Genomic DNA, 18,968 nt, shown 5'->3' with positions numbered 1-18,968 from the left:
TTCCATAAAATGCTGTGTTTAAAACTTCGCAGTAGGACTAGACCAATATCAGCAAAAACATGAGTTAATTATCAAAGAAAATGAAGTAAACACGCGCAGGACACTAAAAAATTGACATTAGCTTGAAAGTTAAGTAAGTTAAGTTAAGGCAAGCCACTGCTAGATCTCAGTAAAAGGCCTATTTCGAAAAATGGAGACGCCTTGTTGAATACGATCTTGTGTGCCAGCCTCTACATTGAATTCGAAGGAAAAGGAGACGTCGTTTTAGAATTCGTGCGGTGATTGAACCTTAAAGCTTACACGAAACTGTTCATAATTACTAAGTTAGATTTATTAAACTAACTGTAAGCATGTTTGGTATTCTCCCAAATGCAACGACAACGAGAGCCTGTGAGGACAACGACATTTGGATTCCAAATGAACAAAACGACTAGAGATATTTTACCGAGAATAGTAAGGATTAATTTTAAAATTTATTTATGAAAAGTTTATTATACATCCAAACCAGTATTTATCACTGCAATCAACGCACCATCAAAAAGTTATTTATTGATACTGGTCACTTTTAGCAAGCGGAGTTGCCCCGATATTAGCTGGAATGGAACTGACAATTTCTCCTTTGTCTTTACGTTGCTGCTCCTCCTGAAATCGTTTCTGTAGGAAACTAGCACTGTTGAACTGCAGTTGTATAGAGTCCCATTCTTGGCCGCTGTCTTTGCCGTCACTTGCAAAATGGACTTGGTAGTGATTCCGTAGCTCTGTTAGTAACCGAAAGCTTGCCTCGCAACGATCACATTGATAAAGATTATCCGTTCCTAGATGAGTACGGCAGTGTTTCACTAAGTCGTTCGACTGAGAGTACGAGCGGTCGCAAAATTGGCACTTATAAGGTCTCTCACCGGTATGAATACGCATGTGTCGTTTCAAATGGTCACTTGCAGCAAACCTGGATTGACAAATCAGTAAGATAAAGTTTAACGTTATCTATAGTTTACCTTAAATCACAAAACTCGCACGCATGGGGACGATGTCCTAGAAAGAGTAATAAAAAAACAATGAGGGAATTTCTTGCACATACACATATAACCTACCTGAGTGAATTCGCTTATGTTTATTTAGCGAATATCGCATCGTGAAGCTAGATCCACATATATCACAAGCCCACCGTTTTTCACCCGTATGAGTCACCAAGTGGGCATTCTTTTCTGCTTTTGTATAGAACTTGGAAGGACACTGTTCGCAGGCGAAAGGTTTATTTCCCGTGTGTCTTAGGAAATGTTGCCTCAGATTACTGTTATCTCTGAATCCTTTACCACAAATGGTACAAAGATAAGGATGATTTGCTGAATGGCGTTTGAGGTGGTCCCGTAGTCCAACGGATGTTCTAAATTTCTTCTCACACTGTTGGCATGTATGTTCTCGACTAACTGCCTGACGCTTTCCTTCGGAAGCAACTGGTTTTCCGGAATGAAACTTCCGGTGGTGCCTTCGTAATGAACGTGAATTAGCGAAAATTTTAGTACAAACTGGACAGGTCGGTTTATCAACTGTTTGCACATTTTCTTGAACTTCAAAACCATCAGAATGAACGTGTTTGCGGTGCTTTTCTAAACATTCGCTTGTATCAAAGTCTATTGTACAAATGATACATCGTATTTTTTCCGTTTCTAGTTTTTTCAATTCTTTAGTAGTTGGTTTAGTACCGCTTGCTGTATCAGATTCTTCGATTGTTTCTGGAGTCACTTCAGGTTCTGCTTTTAAGTACAACTCTAAAATGTTATTCATGCCATCGCAATTTACAATGGTATTATCTTTGTGGTTAGCTGTACCATCTAGCTTTTTCTGGCTCGTGAAATAAATTTCTCGTAATTTACGATCAGTCTCAACACAAACTTGATGTAAATTATATGCCTTTATAATACTCTTTCTACAAGCTATACACACATTGCGTGGTAAATGTTCTATGTTCTCATGTTTAATGAATACTGTGGAACATATTAATCTGAGCATATCAAACAGACTAGACGAATGAGTTGAATTGATTTGAGCGTAAATGTTTTCTGAAGATTCAATTGAAATTTCCTCCATACAGATCCGACAGAGCGTGTCAAAATTCATTTGAAAATTGTATTCCATCGTAGGTTTCGTACTCGATACACCGATTTGATCTACAATAAAGAAAACTGAAGATGATTTGTAGCTAATGAAATGAATATTGAGTTTGTCTGAATTGCCAATGTCATTAACGCATTTCAATACTCAGAATTCATTACTACCTTACTAAACACTACTTCATTGAACAGAACTGGTTTTCATCACAAACATTTGACTTATTTTACTAATTTTTTCTGATTCAGATTTACTGGAAATTTCGCTACAAACTGCAGATAGCATAAGCATAACATAAACAAAACCGATTCGTTTTAAGGCCAATTCAGACTAGCAATGGGCGATATTGTATCGGTATCGGAAATATCGATACTTTTGAGGCGATACTTCGATTTTTTGGATCGATACACAAGCGTCCGATACTCGACCGTATCGATACTGAAAACCGCGATATTTGTATCGATATTCTTTTATGCATACGGACCAGCTAGCTGACATCGCGCCATGTTACAAGGGCTAACATCTCAATGTGTACACGAGATCACCGCCACTTTTCATACGCTATGTTATGCTGTCTGTCAGTGTCAGTGGAGCCCACACATCGTAGAAGCGCTGCGATGTTAGCTGCGATAAAGCAAAGCAAATCGGATAGAGATGCCAGCTAGTTGTTACGAGCTGGAACAACTGAAAAGCTGCCACTGTCAGTATGAATATCGCACAAGTCTATTTGCACTAGCAAAACTTAGATGGGGAAATAGATAGAGAGAATGTTGTGAGCCAAACGAACTGTCAAAATCTAAGCCAAGCGCAGCATAGGGCCAAATTCGAAATTTGTTTTACTTAAGCCAAACATTTAAAGCCAAAGAGGAGTGCTCAATAATAACGTGTTCTCAAATACTTTCAAAAATAGGCATAGCTCTAGGTTGCATTATTAAGCCACAAAACTTATATTGTTTCTCTGACAATTGATTAAAATATTGTTTGTTTATATTTCTACTCAGCTTCATTTGTTTTTAATTTGAATTAATTCTACTTTCTGCGTTAAAATGCATCCACAAACCCCTCAAACGAAATTCAACGTTATCAGAAATGATGTTTGGCTTCGATTTAGTTGGGCTATAACCCAACGAGCGGGAGCCCAACTTAAACGTAGCCCAACTAAACATAGCCCAACGAGCGAAATTTGACTGTATTTCAAAAACAAATATAAGTTTTCTGGTTACACTGTTCAGATCGAATATTGGCAAGCGGAAACTAACTCATGCTTTCCGTCGACACAAGTTAGAGTTCAAGTGAAAAATAAAATTGCAATATTAATTAGTTAGAAAAATTCAGCGGTAGACTTCACTATCTCATTTTCGCTGACATATCTAACTTTTTTATGTCATCAACTTCCTCATCAATTATTATGGAAGTGTGTCAATAATTTATACAAATAAGACGGGAGCTTCACAGCCCATTGGGCCAGTGAATACAAATCTTGAAGATATAAGTTGTTTAATTCATTTGTTTGCCAAAGCTCACAATTTCTGCATTACCTGTATGTATTTGTTTGTGAAGTCATTTGATTCATGCTGCTCTAGAGAATGCGGATAGATACCAGAAAAACAACAAAAAGTCGGCACATCAAATTTTCATTGCTGGAAACCACCAAAATTTTGCTGATTTTTGGTGTGCTGTGCTTCCAGCAATCTGTTCAGCAAAATGAAATTTGCTAATTATTCAGTAATGCTCAATTGCATAGAGGTGGCAGGTCGTTTGCTGCATGTTCAGTAAAACAAAATACAACTTGCTGGTTGTCAGCTGACAATTTGCTGTTCATTCAGTAAAGCATAAATCAATTTGCTGGTTAACCAGTTAGTTCAAGGGAACCATGTTTCCGTCAGGCACCAGATTCCATTCGCCCATCGGATCATTACAAATTACTGTTGAACTAGAGATGTATGATTATCATTTCAACTTTTAAGTTCATCTAGCCCATCAAGGACTTAGCTATGGTCCCATATTCGCTATCAGGAGCTTAGCGATGATCCCGTACCAGCTGGACAGCGATTTGGCGCGTTTTACTAATGACAGCTTGACGTAATTTTTTTGCCATATCAATTCGTTTGCTGGATTCCAGCAAACATTAATTTACTGTTTTCTGTTCAGCAAATAGTTTTGCTGTATTTTCGCGAATCACTGAATCGATTACTGGTTTTCAGTAAATGTATTTATCAAAAATTCAAAAAATGATCTCAGCTATTGTATCGATACTTCTGGTATCGATACTTTTTGACCGATATTCTGAATATCTCGATACTTTTGATTCTTCGGGTATCGATACTGAAGTATCGATACTCTCCGTCGTATCGCCCAATGCTAATTCAGACGTCAAACAACCGTCAGCGGAACGAAGCGTAACTTTACTGCAATGAAAAATATACAGGTACAACAGAAAAGGTTTATATACAGGTAGGGGAGAAGTGGTTTAAAGTCTAATGTAACTTAATTGTATAAGTAGTAGTTTTTATGAAAATTTCATTGCAAGTTTTGTCCCGTTTCAGATAATTTATTTTCAAAGGTTCAAACAAGTAACCGACAAATTATTCCTTTCGTACGCGCGACAAGCGATATTTTAATCGTTATAATCGAGAGTTAATTACGATAGACAGAAATACCACTTTCTAATGTTAACCGAACCATATAAAAAAGTCGACGCAATAACCATCAAAACATAGCAAATAGGTTTGAAATAAAAAGGCTTATTTTTGATCGGGCAGTATAATATTGGCAATAATCAATCCAAAAACAGTTTCCAAACGCCATCACACCCAAACAATGTACTCTATCTAATTAAACAACACAGCGTTCCTTTTCATAGCGCTTAGATACTTCCTTCCAATTTATGATTTCCCAAAGAGCATCGAAATATTTAGCTCGATCATTCTTATACTGAATATAGTAGGCATGTTCCCATACATCAATGCCCAGTATCGGAATCAAACCTAAGTAGAAAATTACTGTCAGTTATTTAAAGATTGAAAATAACACTTCTCGCACCAGTGGTTGCTTCCAGAGGATCTTGGTTCTCGCAGTTGCTGATTTTCAGTGTTTTCGTATCCTTGTGCCAACCCAACCAAACCCATCCGGAACCATTAATACCAAGAGCTGATTCTTTCATCAATTTCTTGAAATCATCCATATTGTAGAAAGTATGCTTCACTACATTTTCCAATGCCTTCGAAGGTGCGGTGCATTTGGGAGTCAAATTCTCCCAGAACAATGAATGGTTTATGTGGCCTCCACCGTTGAACCTTATAACCTTCCCAAGGCTGATTATTCTGGATGTATCGTTTTTTGATATAGCTTCCTTTAGTTGTTCTTCAGCACTGTTCAAGTTATCTACATAACTTTTATGGTGTTTTTGGTGGTGCAACTGCATTATTTCTTCACAGATGGTGGGTTGTAAAGCTGCATACTCATACGGAAGTTCTGGTAGAGCGTGTTTGCTTCGAATCCACCTATTCATAGACAAGGCCATAGAATAAAACAGATTACATTAAATGAACTTCGAATTACATTAAAAGATTTTTCGATTTCTGAAACGATGAAAGTTTTTTCAACGAAATCATATTTTTTGACAATGACAAGACACAAGACTGCAGACTACTTTGTTAAATATATGTATATCCTTTTTGTCCAATATGTAATATTGGAATTACGTCGTTTCCCAAATTTTCAAACATTTTTGATTATCAGGTATTGTTTTATTAATGTACAGAAAGTACCTAAAGAACTGAAGTACTACGAGTGCACTTTGTATATTAAATATTTGTCCAAAATTTCTTGTTCGGAGACTTTTATCGTAGAGGCAGACCTGTAGCAGGAAGTATTTTTTAAGATTATCAATAAAAGTAAATTTTGCACCATTTCGGAATTTCAGAAAGTATTTACGAAATTTTAATAATTATCAAACTGCATTAAATCAAAATAAAGAAAGAAAGGTGTAAACCGTTTTAATCATTCATTGCCCGAACAAATCAAACAGATGAACAGAGAGAAATAAAAGAGAAAGATAAAATAGAAGAGTGAGAAAAATATAAATGAAAATTAGAATATTAAAAAAAATCAAGAAGATAGAGAACAAATCGAGAGAATAAGGAATAAAATTAGTAAGAAAGAGAGCAGAGAAACCGAGGAATAAATAGAAAAATGGAGAACAGTAGAGAAAAAAAGGACGGAAGTAAAGCAAAAAGAATTGAGATAAAAGAGACTTTGCAGAATAATTGTGTTCTTTATTACACATACCACATAATGATTCTTTGAATAACGAAGCGATATCTCTAAAATCTATCTGTCGTCTTCAACTTTCACCACTGTTTCCTGTTCTTTTATTTGTTTTCGTTTTTCTAGCTCAAATCTTCTGTTCAGCACAGACATGACAGAAAAAGGTAGACTATTCCACAGGCCATTCTCATTAGAGTAAACATCGTTCAGAGCGTTCATAGCTTCATTTTCACCCTGTTCGTTTCCGTCGAAATGAACCTTGTAGTGCTGGCGAAGTTCGGTCATCAACCGGAAGCTTTCATCACAGCGATCACACATGTATGGTTTGTCACCGACGTGGATGCGGCTGTGCTTTGCCAGATCATTACTTTGAGCATAGGCACGATCACAGTATGCACACTTGAATGGTTTTTCTCCGGTATGAGTGAACTTATGGCGTTTGAGAACATTGCTTGTTTTAAACCTGGAAATACGTTACGTTTCAACAAAAGAAAAAGGTACTTTTGATGCGATTTATTTTTCAATACGACAGAATATCGTTATTCAAGGATCGCAGTATCGTATATCTACTTGAAAAAAAGTAGGATTCGAAACATTCGATGACTGGCTTTTTTGACCAGCCCACACATAATGGTAAGACTTTTTCCGTAAGTTCAATTATTAGAAATGAATCTCGCTATTTGTGATTGTGAATCATGAATTGAAAAACAATTGTTAGAACAACACATATTCTGTTGCGAAAACAAGTATAGCAAAATTAGTCTCTAACCTTTGTGGACAAACATCACAAACATAAGGACGTTCCTCTGGAAAAGGTAAAGATTATAATAAAAAAAAGTATAGTACATATTCTGTCAATGTACATACCAGAATGAATTTGTACATGCCTAACAAGTGAATTGCTTTTCGTAAATTTTGAACCACAGATGTCACATGAATAATTCCTTTCCTTAGAGTGAACCGTCTCGTGCTGTTTGAGTGCCCCTTTCGTTTTGAATCTGGAAGGACATCGCTCACAGGGATAAGCTCGTTCGCCACCGTGCGACAGTAGATGCGTTTTTAGCATACTTAAGTTGGTACATTTTTTGTCGCATTTGTCGCATTGAAACCGAGCTGTGCTGCTGTGACTTCGTATGTGAGCGCGCATTCCGGTAGCGGATTTGAAGCGCTTTTTACACTTAGGACATGCGTATAGGTGACCTGTTAAATGGAAAAGTTTGTGCTCTTCGAGTTGTAACGAACTAAAGAAAGCCGCATTACACTCAGGACAAGGTACAATCTCATTCGGATGAAATTTTCTCATATGGTCATGTAGACGCTTTGCGTGCTTTGTTACTTTCCAGCAGAGTTCACATGTCCTGTCACTAGCACCCGATTTTTCCAATTTATACTTGGCTATTTTTAACACCTCGCGGATTTTATGTTGTCTTTCCTGTTCCAATAATTGATTCGAAGTATCATCACAGGTAAACTCAGTGGCATCTGGTGTTTCCGTTCTTTCTTTATCTTCTAGATCTGTGCTTATATCTTGGAAGTCTTGTAATTCTTGTTGCACTGAGATCATGTCCCATAGCTTGCGGTCAGCTTCAATGCACGCTTCATGTAACTCATACGCAGCTACGATTTTTTGCTTGCATGGTAAACATACAATTTTGGGCATTCCTAGAAGTTCCCTGTCCTGGAGTTCTTCCTTGGAAAACACTGGAGCGCAAACGACAGCAAGCAAGCTGTAAATGCTGGGTTCATCCTTTGCTGGTGAATATATATCCTCCGCTTCAATTGCCGTAGTATCCTGCATACAGATACGACATAAGAGTGAACAATCGGTTAGCAAATGAAATTCCATTGTGCCCAAAACACATTCGTCGAAAATATTGTTTATATTATACTGTTTACATTTACTGTTTCTTACTGTTGTAATTAGTGTTGTCAAGAAACTTGATTAGGATTGGACAATCTTGAATCGATCTGCAGAGGATCGATTTTTTCCACCCCGATTTTCAATTTTTGGGATCGATTCTTTCGCCTTGAAAAAATCGAAAAGATTGTTTATTTTTCGATTTGATTTTTTCGATCTTTTGAAAATTTAATTTATTTTTCAGATTTTTCAGCGTGCAGAACTTTTTTTAAAAACGATTTGAAGTAATTGTCAGGTATCGTGTATCGTTTCCAATGTTGTCTTATCGGTTTTTGAATGGTTGCGTGCGGTTATGACCATGATGAGTAAAACATGGTGTAACGGTTTGACCAAAAACTAGGCGCGGGGTGAGGAAGCGTTTTTTCAGTTTGGAGGGTTGGAGACGAGGCATCACCATGCAACAGCAAATAACTTTTCCGTGTTTGTTGATATATCCTCACTAACTAGGCAATTGAATACCGCAAATTCAGGTGTTTTAAGTTGGAAATTGTTTCTTAAATTAAGGTGAAACGGGACGTGGTCGCGATCAGCTAAAATTTTGCAATCTAATTTTTACTTGATTCATGAAGACTACGTACATGAAACTTTGATCAATTGTTTTCACAACTGTTGCATGCCTGAAGTAGCAATTTGAGTGCTGTTTATTTAGTGGAAGCCGAATTTTCTACGCTCAAACTACAAAAGTAAAAAGAACTTTAACCTCAAAATTGTATGGGAAAAGACCACAATCCCGTTTCACCTTAATGAATATTGGTAGCAAGCTAAGACAAGACGCGACAGCTGGCTTCTTATTTTTCTTTTCGTAACGGCCGTCATCCCCGTCGAAATTTTTTTGAACGTTCCATACCGTTGATGCCAGAGTGATTATTTTTAACAACTTCTGCAGGTCAATGAAAATAAAACAAATTAAAATTGCAATATATAGGCGAATAATACTCAATTCTTATTTATTATTTTATGTTCAATAAAGCATACCTCTACTATCAAATTTTTTCTTCCTAAGTTTCTTGGTACCCAAATTTTTTCTTTCTAAGATTCTTAGACTTCAACCGAAATAGTAATAAACGATTAATCAATGCATTTTTAAAGTTATAACAGTGAAATACATTACTCGGTAATATCATGTGCCTTGCATACTTTTGCATCATTATTTATGAACAATTATAATAGCTAAATTATGACTCTCCAGCATCACTGCTTTACAGTGAAAAGTAACCTCGTTGTATTTTCTACGTGACGATTGCGTTATCGAATTCAGCCAATCAGCAGCCTGTTCAAATTGGTTGAATGTAACGGTTACCAGCTGTCACGTCTTGTCTTGGGTAGCAAGGTATGTAGCATTGCCATACTTATAATTTAAATGCATCCAAATGATATATTTCGAGATGCGATAATTTTTATGCCCTAGTTGTTCATAAACAAACCTACAGGCTGGCAATTTTTTTTCCAATATGGCCGATTCTGCTTTTGACATATCGTTACACCATGTCTTTATACAGTCGCCGTTCGATAACTGCAAGTCTTTTAACTGCATCGCTTTTTAACTGCAAGACCGATAACTGCAACAACTTTGCAGTTATCGGAACGCAATCCGTCAAATCTGAAGTCGAAGTCATATTTGACATTGAAGTGACAAATCTCGCGGGGGGATTCTAAATGCATTCGAAAATGAAAATTGTTGAATCTCTAGAAACATTTCAAAAGGACTTTTTCATTTTTCTCGAATTTTTTCTATTTCGTTTACTTGTTGTCTCTTCATTCTAAATGGGAAATTATAGATCTCCACTATTAATCAATGAAGCAAAATCACCATGTTATGTGATTCACTTCCCGTAATTATTATAAGAAAAAAAAAATATTCCTTGTACATTGTTTGGCTTGCTTTCCCTACTCAGTGAGGCAGTGCATAGTAGATCACAAACAATATTTTGTGACCTAGCGTTGAATAGACCATTTTAAGACAGGTGTCACGGATCCTGCTGACATTGATGTTGCTTTTACTTGCATTATGTCACCGGTTCCGAGCTTTCTGTCAAAATTTCATTCGTGAATTGAGCTCAGAAACGTCTCGTAAAATGGTTTTCTGTAGTGATGAACTTTATATTCGCCTACATATTGGTTATGAAAAGTAGTAACTAAAGCGCAATTTTAAGCGGAAATATGAAAATCAAATTGATTAATCGAAAAGCTTGCGTATTTTAGTTTTTTGCTATTTTTTGCCACTATTCAAATTGATTAATCGAAAAGCTTGCGTATTTTAGTTTTTTGCTATTTTTTGCCACTATTCCATCAAAAAAACACATTTCGACATCATTGAAAACAAAAATGGTAGTGACGGACCCACCTCTAAATTTTGGCATGCGTCAAGTGTTGCAGTTATCGAGCGGCATTCGATAACTGCAATGTAAACACGTTGCAGTTATCGAACGACGACTGTACCTGATTGTAACCTTTCAATAGACCATTTTACGAACTGACAGGTGTCACGGATCCTGCTGATGTTGATGCTACTTTTACGTGCGTTATGTCAGCGGTTCCGAGCTTTCTGTCAAAATTTCATAGAGCTTTCTACGCCAGATCTCACCAATACAGGCTTAGTCTGTATCCTAATAAAATCGATTTGTTTTCAACCAAAAAATCAGCTGATATTCAATTTCGAAAAGAATTGCACTTATGAATCCTAGTTCATTAGTGTTACCTGTTTTAACAAACTTTGTTTTAGTGGAAAACCAGATGAAATAAAACTAAAAATCGGCTTACAACTTGAATAAAAGCTCGAGGCAGGAGGAAATTTTTTGTTACTACCAGCGTGTTGATTATTTGCAACCAAAATTAAACTTGTATTAGTGAAATCGACCACTAATACTAGCGCAGATAGGAAGGTTTATTCGTGAATTGAGTTCAGAAACGTCTCGTAAAATGGTCTATTGTAGTGATGAACTTTATATTCGCCTACATATTGGTTATGTAAAGTAGTTACTAAAGCGCGATAAACTATGATGCGGAAATATGAATATCAAATTGATCAATCGAAAAGCTTGCGTATTTTAGTTTTTTTGCTATTTTTTGCCACTATTCCATTAAAAAAACACATTTCGACATCATTGAAAACAAAAATGGTAGTGACGGACCCACCTCTAAATTTTGGCATGCGTCAAGTGTTGCAGTTATCGAGCGGCATTCGATAACTGCAATGTAAACACGTTGCAGTTATCGAACGACGACTGTACCTGATTGTAACCTTTCAATAGACCATTTTACGAACTGACAGGTGTCACGGATCCTGCTGATGTTGATGCTACTTTTACGTGCGTTATGTCAGCGGTTCCGAGCTTTCTGTCAAAATTTCATAGAGCTTTCTACGCCAGATCTCACCAATACAGGCTTAGTCTGTATCCTAATAAAATCGATTTGTTTTCAACCAAAAAATCAGCTGATATTCAATTTCGAAAAATATTGCACTTATGAATCCTAGTTCATTAGTGTTACCTGATTTAACAAACTTTGCTTTAGTGGAAAACCAGATGAAATAAAACTAAAAATCGGCTTACAACTTGAATAAAAGCTCGGGGCAGGAGGAAATTTTTTGTTACTACCAGCGTGTTGATTAATTGCAACCAAAATTAAACTTGTATTAGTGAAATCGACCACTAATACTAGCGCAGATAGGAAGGTCTATTCATGAATTGAGTTCAGAAACGTCTCGTAAAATGGTCTATTGTAGTGATGAACTTTATATTCGCCTACATATTGGTTATGTAAAGTAGTTACTAAAGCGCAATAAATTATGATGCGGAAATATGAATATCAAATTGATCAATCGAAAAGCTTGCGTATTTTAGTTTTTTGCTATTTTTTGCCACTATTCCATTAAAAAACTCATTTCGACATCATTGAAAACAAAAATGGTAGTGACGAACCCCCCCCCCCCCTAAATTTTGGCATGCGTCAAGTTTGATTTGAGCTCGTTTTACTTCTAGCACGGTTCGATTTTGGCACACATGTGCCAAAAAGAGCGATTATGTCTAAACACATTTCTTAGTCTTCTTGATTATTTCAACAAATTTAAGCTCAACATCCTCCAAAAGAAAGGTATTTCGGTTCTTTATGTTGCCAAAGCGAATGACCGGAATTGGTAAAACAGTTCCTGGAACATGACCGGAACATGTGCCGGTTAAATGTATAATGTGATCATGATCTAAGCAGTACTAAGCCTCTAATTACTCGAGTAGTTATATCAAGTATCTAGGTCATCAGCCTTAATTCACAAAGCGACACCTCAAACGACTTAAAACTAAAACTAGTTTATTGGTGGAAATATCTATGAAAAAAACATTATGAAAAGAGAACCGTTCATTTTCGGCAAATTCTGCCATGTCGTGTTTGGCAAAAACAAACGGCGTCTGTATTTTGATTATTTATTTGCAGCACTCTATTTTAGAAGAAAAAATATTCTCTTTAACATTGATGAATATCTTTCATTCTAATACAGTCAATTTTCTTCAATACGCGAAAAGGCAAGCTTCTATACAGACCTAAATTGAGTACGATTTAGTAGAAATTATACAATTTTTATTTGTTATGGCTCACTCTCCAATCACCAAGTGGCAAAGATGTCACATAACAAAATTTTCCTGCAATTACAAGTTCGTGGAAAAAATAACAATAAAAAATTACAGTTTTTGAACAAAAATGTTATTTACAGAAAATTTAAAATGCACACTTAAAACTGGATCTCGAGCTCGGCAAAAAAACATCCGAGTTCACTCGGCAACTTTGGATTCAACCGGTATTTCAGAAATAAAAATGCCGGTTGCCGACAGTTGTCAGATAATTTTGCCGAGACTTCGTCCAAAAAACTAAGCTTGACGAATCTCGTCTCTATTTTTTGCCGAATTTATCGTTAAACATTGTTGATGCCGAGGTCAGCAAAAACATTACTGGTATCTCGGCACAAATTTTACTCGTTGCCGTGTTTCGGCAATACCGCTGTCATTCTCATGAACGAGTTGCCGCCATTTTTCTTAGTGCAAATTTATGCGTGTTACGGGTGAGCAAACAGGAATCGGATACAAGTTTGGCTGAAATTTGTGCAAATTACAAGTGTTTACAATCCGGTAGCAGAAAAAAATGTAGTACAGTTTAGGGGGAAGTGGCTGGAACTTAAAAAGTGTAGTTTCAATAATACAATATTTTATTTGTTTTAGGGATAGGCATTAGACGTAATTTCAGATTAGATGTTTAGCTCAATGCCCTACTGGCGAGCAAGATGAAGATAAGTATTCAAGATTTAGTATGAATAAATTTCTTTACTTACTAAAACTTATCGATCTTATAATTTATCTTTTGAAAGAAAACTACCTGATTCACAGCAAAACTATTTTCTGCGATTGGATTCCACTGAAAAAACGGCTCTTTACTGTGCCGAACATTCAGCTTATATAACCGAAAGGTCGTTAGACTGGTTTGCCGCTTCTCGGCTGGATTTGCCGAGAGCACAGTCAACTGTGTACCGCGATTCTCGGCATAAAATGACATCTGTCAAATATTGGTTTTCCGAGATTCTCGGCAAAAGAGATTCAGCCGAGATGGTTGCCGAGCACTCGGCTGTCCAAATCTCGGCACAAACAATGCCGAGATTCGGCGAAATTTTTTAAGTGTGTGGGCATGAGAAAAACAGAGTGTAGAGTTTAAAAATAAACAACGCATTTTATCTGTACAATGAACCTAATTTATATACCCTGCTATCTGCCTCTACCAACACGTACAGAATTTTGCTGTCCCCGGTGGCGCAGCGTATTTTGCGGCACCCGAATAATCATATTGAATTCTGATATTTGCTACTACATATACGAAACAAGAAGAAGACGAAGACAATTTAAACGGCAATTCGATTGTATTCCAGATCGCAAAACGATACCTACGCGTTAACCCAACACGCCCCACTGTGCGTCGACAACGGTAATGTAGTCTTAATTTGGCTTGGCTGCACACAAATGGATATCGAGTTCTACTGTACTGATAGACGACGAGTGACCAGCGCTCTATTCATACATTGCTCGGTGCAGTACTGTTGCCTGTGCCAGCATGTTTTTCATCAAGACATCAGTTTTAATAACATTCTGACAGCAGAACGTGAAACTGTCTGGTAGTAGAGGTGGTTACGAACTTTTCGAAAAAGCTTTACCTTCAAGACATCAATATAGTCTAGCCTCATAGAAGCAAACGTTAGTTAACCTATTGAGACGGGGAGATTCTGTCAAATTTTTTTTGCCACTGCTATACGGGATATCACAGCAACCAGTTGGTGTCTATTCATGAAGTCTGTGCCAGGGGTGCTCGCATGTGATTGGTACATTGTTCGTGAAAATTCGACCTTGAACCTTTTATTCTATTTTCACTGTTAAACAATGAAATGATAATGATAACTGAGGAATCACAAAATTGTCCATCATTTTATCAAACCAACGACATACTGATTATTGTAATCCATCATGTGGTTACATCAGCATTACCGTTTGAAATCTTTCATTCCAACGTTACACCTTGGTTTTAGTTTCCGCAGAATGTATCTCGATATAGTGCGGTTAGACGTAGTCCTACGTCAAAAAGAGAGGTGAGGAGGAGAGTGCATTTTTCTGGTATTAGTAAATGCTTCAAATGTAAACAACTAGACGAGCTGGTAAACCCAATTTGGTAAACCCAATTTGCCACGTCACTATTTGGCATTAACTCTAGGCAGAGGGGGCGAGCAGAGGGACGCGTGCAAGTGTTAGTCAGAGTCTATGTTTATAATATAGAGTCGCGCAAAGATGAAACCAAAGGAACCAAATCAGTGTCAAACGAGGGAACCAATCGAGCAATGTAAATAAACAAGGTGATAATGTTAGGAGTGGGTGAAAAGTGTTGTAATTGAGCATGATCAATAATATGTGTTTTTCCGAAGTTTTAACTACACATTTTAATCCAACATTAAACCTGTACACTGGCTCAGTTAAATTTAACAAAGCATCACCGGTGTAACCTATCAAAACTGTGTACCTTGTGAAGAATTTCAAAAACGATATTCGCTTATGCATGGTGAAAAAGAGAACAGTATAGTTCTTGGCAACAAACGGCACAAAAACTGTGTTGCCGAAACGATAGATTTTCTCTTTGCGCGACTCTATGTATACATAGACTCTGGTGTTAGTAATAGCGAATTTTTTTATTCCACCAGCTCACCTCGTTTTGACCTGGAAGCGCACTAACTGCTGTCAAAACCCTTCTTTATTCGCTCGATTTTGACTAGCGAACCTATACATTAGAGAAATGACAAGACACTCACCGTTAAGGCAACTGTCAACATCAAAACGGATAACGGCAATGCAAAATTATACAAATCGCCCGTTTTGATGTTGACAGTTGCCTTAACGGTCATTTCTCTAATGTATAGGTTCGCTAATTTTGACCCAGTTTTGACCTGCCGTGCTGCCCGAAGCGTACTGTAAAATTTGTCAGCTTCAACCCACCACCGCACGTGCTAAGTTCGTAAACAATTATCTGGCATCTCTTTCTTACTTGCGTCTTAAATGACGATGACGTTTTATTATTTCTCGGCAGTTTTGCCCGCACACAGTGGAATAAAGAAATTCGCTATAAGTTTCCTCCTTACCTTTCTTTTATGATCATTGGTTCACAACATTCTCTCCGCATATCTCTCCCTCTGAATATTGCTACAGTAAAACAGCACACCACACAACGGCAGACTATACCACAGGTGCAGATTATTCTAATTACGCATTCTTTTAACGAACTAATAATTCATTTAAACCTAGCGAGCAACAAACGAAATAGCAAACATGCTAGCAATTCGCAATTCATTTATCAAATCCACCAGGTAAGTCAAGATTATGTACAATTCGTACTTGCTCTGTATTTTCAAAGCCATATTGATAAACCTTTGCCGATTGTTATGTAAATTGTTTGACAGCTCCTGATGTAATTATCTATAGAATATAGTATTCTTACCATTTATGCCTATTCTAGAAATGTTCCGGTCATTTTGGGATGTCGTAACAAGCATACACTTCCGGATTTACCGTACGATTTTGGAGCTCTAGAGCCAGTCATCTGTCGTGAAATTATGGAGGTTGTTTATTTCTAGTCTAAAAAAAGAACTAGCAAACAACTTGAAACGTTTTCTTTTCAGCTCCACCATCAAAAGCATCACAATGCTTACGTTACAAATCTCAACGCTGCAGAGGAGCAGTTAAAAGAAGCTGTCGCTAAAAACGATGCTTCGAAAATTATTCAGCTTGGATCAGCTCTAAAATTCAATGGAGGTGGTCATATAAACCACTCCATTTTTTGGAAGAACCTGTCGCCCGACAAATCTGACCCGTCGGCCGAATTGAAGCAAGCTCTTGAGCGGGACTTCCAGGGAATGGAAAATTTCAAAAAGGAAATGAAAGCTGCCGCTGTTGCTGTGCAGGGCTCAGGTTGGGCCTGGCTTGGTTATAACAAGAAAACTAAAACTCTGCGAGTCGCTGCCTGTCCAAATCAAGATCCATTAGAAGCTACGACCGGTAACTAGGCTATGGTGTGTAACGTTTCGTGTCTATTACATGTTTAATTTTGCATTTCAGGATTAGTTCCTTTGCTTGGTATAGATGTTTGGGAACACGCTTATTATTTACAATACAAGAATCTGCGACCAAATTACGTCGATGCTATTTGGGACGTCGTTAATTGGAAAGACATTTCGGAGCGTTTGGCAAAAGCAAAATGAAGTTTAGATTTGTGTGAGATAAGTTTTAATGTTGTAATTTACTACTGAAACACATTATCAAACAAATGCAAAGTATAGCTTGGTAAAATCGAGTTACAGTTTACATACCCACTAAAAAATTCACATTTGTTGCGACTTATTTGGAATAGCAAGTATTCTCTATGTTAAGACTCAATATCCAGTTATAGACCCCTATTACAGAAACCGTGGCGAGCGGTGTGTTAAGCCGATGTTATAGTGGGCGCAAATAGCGGTGCAAGGTAATTCGCCTTGCCGTGCCTAGTGTCAAGCTCTATTCACTGTACTGGCTGTTCATTAACCTACGACAAGGCAAATCACTTCACACCGCTATTTGCGTGCACTATAACATCGGCTTCACTCGTATGACCAATTTTGGTATTGCAGATGGCGAGTCGGCTGGATTTTGGACGAGAAGCTCGTCTGTCACTCAGCTGTTACCAGCCAAATTTCACTCGCTTTCCCTAATACAACATTTTGCTCGCCTCGTCTTCTGTAATCTAGGGGTCAAAATATATCTTGACGCGCATTACTTCGGTTGATGATTCATGATGTTTTATTCAGTAATCAATCATCTAGTTATGTATAATATTAAACTTGCGGAGAAACACCATTGCAGCTTCAGATTTTGCACTTTGCTTTATGTTACTACCCGTTTCCGCTTTATATTCCGTTCCATTGACGGTCACTTTGAAAACGTAATTTTTAGCGTGGATAGGTCCTTCATCCACAACAGCTTGGTAAATAGGAGGATCCCATTTTTGCTTACTACAATATTCGGCTAAAATCGAAATGGGATGTTTGCCTTCGGTTATTAATGTACGTTTCGGTTTCGCCCGAGGTCCTCCATTTTTCTGCGAATTTCGGAAAGACTTGTTTTGATGTAATGTTCTAGATACGTCCAAACCCCTTTTGTTCGTTTTGATGTACGGCAGGTGTGGTTCAAGAGAGCCGTCTTTTCTTTTGCCTAGGCCCTCGCCTGGACACCATCCCATCTTTTGGAGCAATCGCATGCCATTTCCTCCCGCAATAGGAGCGGCTTGGCGTAAAGAATCAGATCTTACCCATTGCTGGGTCGCGTTTTGCCTTTTACTGGTTGAACTTTCTGTTTGTCCCACGCCCGACGTGACAGCTGAATATACAGCGTTGGCGTATGCAGGAACATACCGACTGCTGTCTGAAGGTTGGACACCATAGGAGACGTTAGTGCTATAAACTGGCGAAAACGGTTCCGAAGTATAGTTTGACTCATTGCTTCCATAAGAATAATTTGTTCTGGGTGGTAAAGGTGTTGTACTTTGAGTACCTTGGTCATAGGAAACAAGAGATGCCGAATGATTGACATAACCATAATACGTCGTCCCCGCGGTGTTGTAACTGGATACACTCGTGTCGGGTCGATATTCCGATGAATATGAAGAATCGTAGTTATCGTCTCTTCTCCTTGATCCGAATGATGAATACATACTCAACAATTGTTGATAATCGTTCAAATATATCCACAAACTACTGTTTTATCAGAGAATTAGAGGATAGCACATCAAATTTTCAATCGAAGAAATCAAAAGTTTGAAAATAAACAAGTTCTTCAAAAATTTTCACAAACAGATAAGCAGGGTTGCTAGATTCTTTTCTATTTTGCGAAACTCTTCTACACCAATCAAAAACTGAATTCGGAACTCTGTACACGGTCAATCGAAAATATCAAAAATAATCGAAAATATCCAAATATATTATTAAGGAATCTAGGGGCAACACACTATTGATGTATTGTGAGATAGGCGGAAAGAATGTTGTGAGCCAAACGAACTGTCAAAGCTATAGACACTATATATATATATATATATATATATATATATATATATATATATATATATATATATA

The 18,968-nt window shown here is 37.3% G+C and overlaps 4 protein-coding genes across 10 annotated transcripts; 1 reads left to right on the top strand and 3 right to left on the bottom strand.

Moving 5' to 3' along the window:
• Positions 1-454: 454 nt before the first annotated feature.
• On the bottom strand, positions 455-2,422 carry LOC129722581 (zinc finger protein 154-like). The gene is made up of 4 exons (XM_055676164.1): positions 2,277-2,422; positions 1,092-2,168; positions 996-1,032; positions 455-946 (listed from the first exon to the last, which is right to left on the bottom strand). Exons 2-4 carry the CDS (start codon positions 2,134-2,136, stop codon positions 547-549), a joined length of 1,482 nt encoding a protein of 493 aa, XP_055532139.1. The 5' UTR covers positions 2,137-2,168; positions 2,277-2,422; the 3' UTR covers positions 455-546.
• Positions 2,423-4,844: 2,422 nt separating this feature from the next.
• On the bottom strand, positions 4,845-16,049 carry LOC129722894 (superoxide dismutase [Mn], mitochondrial-like). Of its 7 annotated transcripts, none has more exons than XM_055676727.1 (4): positions 7,246-8,330; positions 7,148-7,184; positions 6,400-6,841; positions 5,473-5,612 (listed from the first exon to the last, which is right to left on the bottom strand). In XM_055676727.1, the coding sequence occupies exons 1-3, from the start codon at positions 8,222-8,224 to the stop codon at positions 6,442-6,444; spliced, it is 1,416 nt and encodes a 471-aa protein (XP_055532702.1). In that variant the 5' UTR covers positions 8,225-8,330; the 3' UTR covers positions 5,473-5,612; positions 6,400-6,441. The 7 variants fall into 7 exon arrangements, with proteins under 7 accessions (XP_055532708.1, XP_055532709.1, XP_055532707.1 ...); XM_055676728.1 differs by lacking the exon at positions 5,473-5,612 and having other exon boundaries at positions 6,212-6,841; positions 7,246-8,170; positions 8,291-8,337; XM_055676731.1 differs by lacking the exon at positions 5,473-5,612 and having other exon boundaries at positions 6,212-6,841; positions 7,246-8,170; positions 8,281-8,299.
• Positions 15,945-17,158, top strand: LOC129722896 (superoxide dismutase [Mn], mitochondrial). The gene is made up of 5 exons (XM_055676736.1): positions 15,945-16,055; positions 16,114-16,175; positions 16,325-16,427; positions 16,488-16,863; positions 16,924-17,158. The coding sequence occupies exons 1-5, from the start codon at positions 15,960-15,962 to the stop codon at positions 17,064-17,066; spliced, it is 780 nt and encodes a 259-aa protein (XP_055532711.1). The 5' UTR covers positions 15,945-15,959; the 3' UTR covers positions 17,067-17,158.
• Positions 17,069-18,712, bottom strand: LOC129722895 (protein Son-like). The gene has a single exon (XM_055676735.1). It carries the CDS (start codon positions 18,548-18,550, stop codon positions 17,660-17,662), a length of 891 nt encoding a protein of 296 aa, XP_055532710.1. The 5' UTR covers positions 18,551-18,712; the 3' UTR covers positions 17,069-17,659.
• Between the last annotated feature and the right edge of the window lie 256 nt (positions 18,713-18,968).

Source organism: Wyeomyia smithii, chromosome 2 (genome assembly GCF_029784165.1).
Source record: "Wyeomyia smithii strain HCP4-BCI-WySm-NY-G18 chromosome 2, ASM2978416v1, whole genome shotgun sequence".
In the NCBI taxonomy this organism is placed as follows: Eukaryota; Metazoa; Arthropoda; class Insecta; order Diptera; family Culicidae; genus Wyeomyia; species Wyeomyia smithii.
Note: the sequence above shows the minus strand (reverse complement) of the source record. Positions and strands in the feature narration are given on the sequence as shown.

Bases quoted from the DNA above. Each gene is read 5' to 3' on its own strand.
- LOC129722581 (XM_055676164.1), bottom strand. From the start codon at position 2,136: ATGGAATACAATTTTCAAATGAATTTTGACACGCTCTGTCGGATCTGT. The intron at 1,033-1,091 runs GTAGGTTATATG...TACTCTTTCTAG, and splicing joins ACATAAGCGAATTCACTCAG to GACATCGTCCCCATGCGTGC. The intron at 947-995 runs GTAAACTATAGA...TTGTCAATCCAG, and splicing joins TGCGAGTTTTGTGATTTAAG to GTTTGCTGCAAGTGACCATT.
- LOC129722894 (XM_055676727.1), bottom strand. From the start codon at position 8,224: ATGGAATTTCATTTGCTAACCGATTGTTCACTCTTATGTCGTATCTGT. The intron at 7,185-7,245 runs GTATGTACATTG...TACCTTTTCCAG, and splicing joins GCATGTACAAATTCATTCTG to AGGAACGTCCTTATGTTTGT. The intron at 6,842-7,147 runs GTTAGAGACTAA...ACGTATTTCCAG, and splicing joins TGTGATGTTTGTCCACAAAG to GTTTAAAACAAGCAATGTTC.
- LOC129722896 (XM_055676736.1), top strand. From the start codon at position 15,960: ATGATCATTGGTTCACAACATTCTCTCCGCATATCTCTCCCTCTGAAT. The intron at 16,176-16,324 runs GTAAGTCAAGAT...TGCCTATTCTAG, and splicing joins TCATTTATCAAATCCACCAG to AAATGTTCCGGTCATTTTGG. The intron at 16,428-16,487 runs GTTGTTTATTTC...TTTTCTTTTCAG, and splicing joins TCTGTCGTGAAATTATGGAG to CTCCACCATCAAAAGCATCA.
- LOC129722895 (XM_055676735.1), bottom strand. From the start codon at position 18,550: ATGTATTCATCATTCGGATCAAGGAGAAGAGACGATAACTACGATTCT.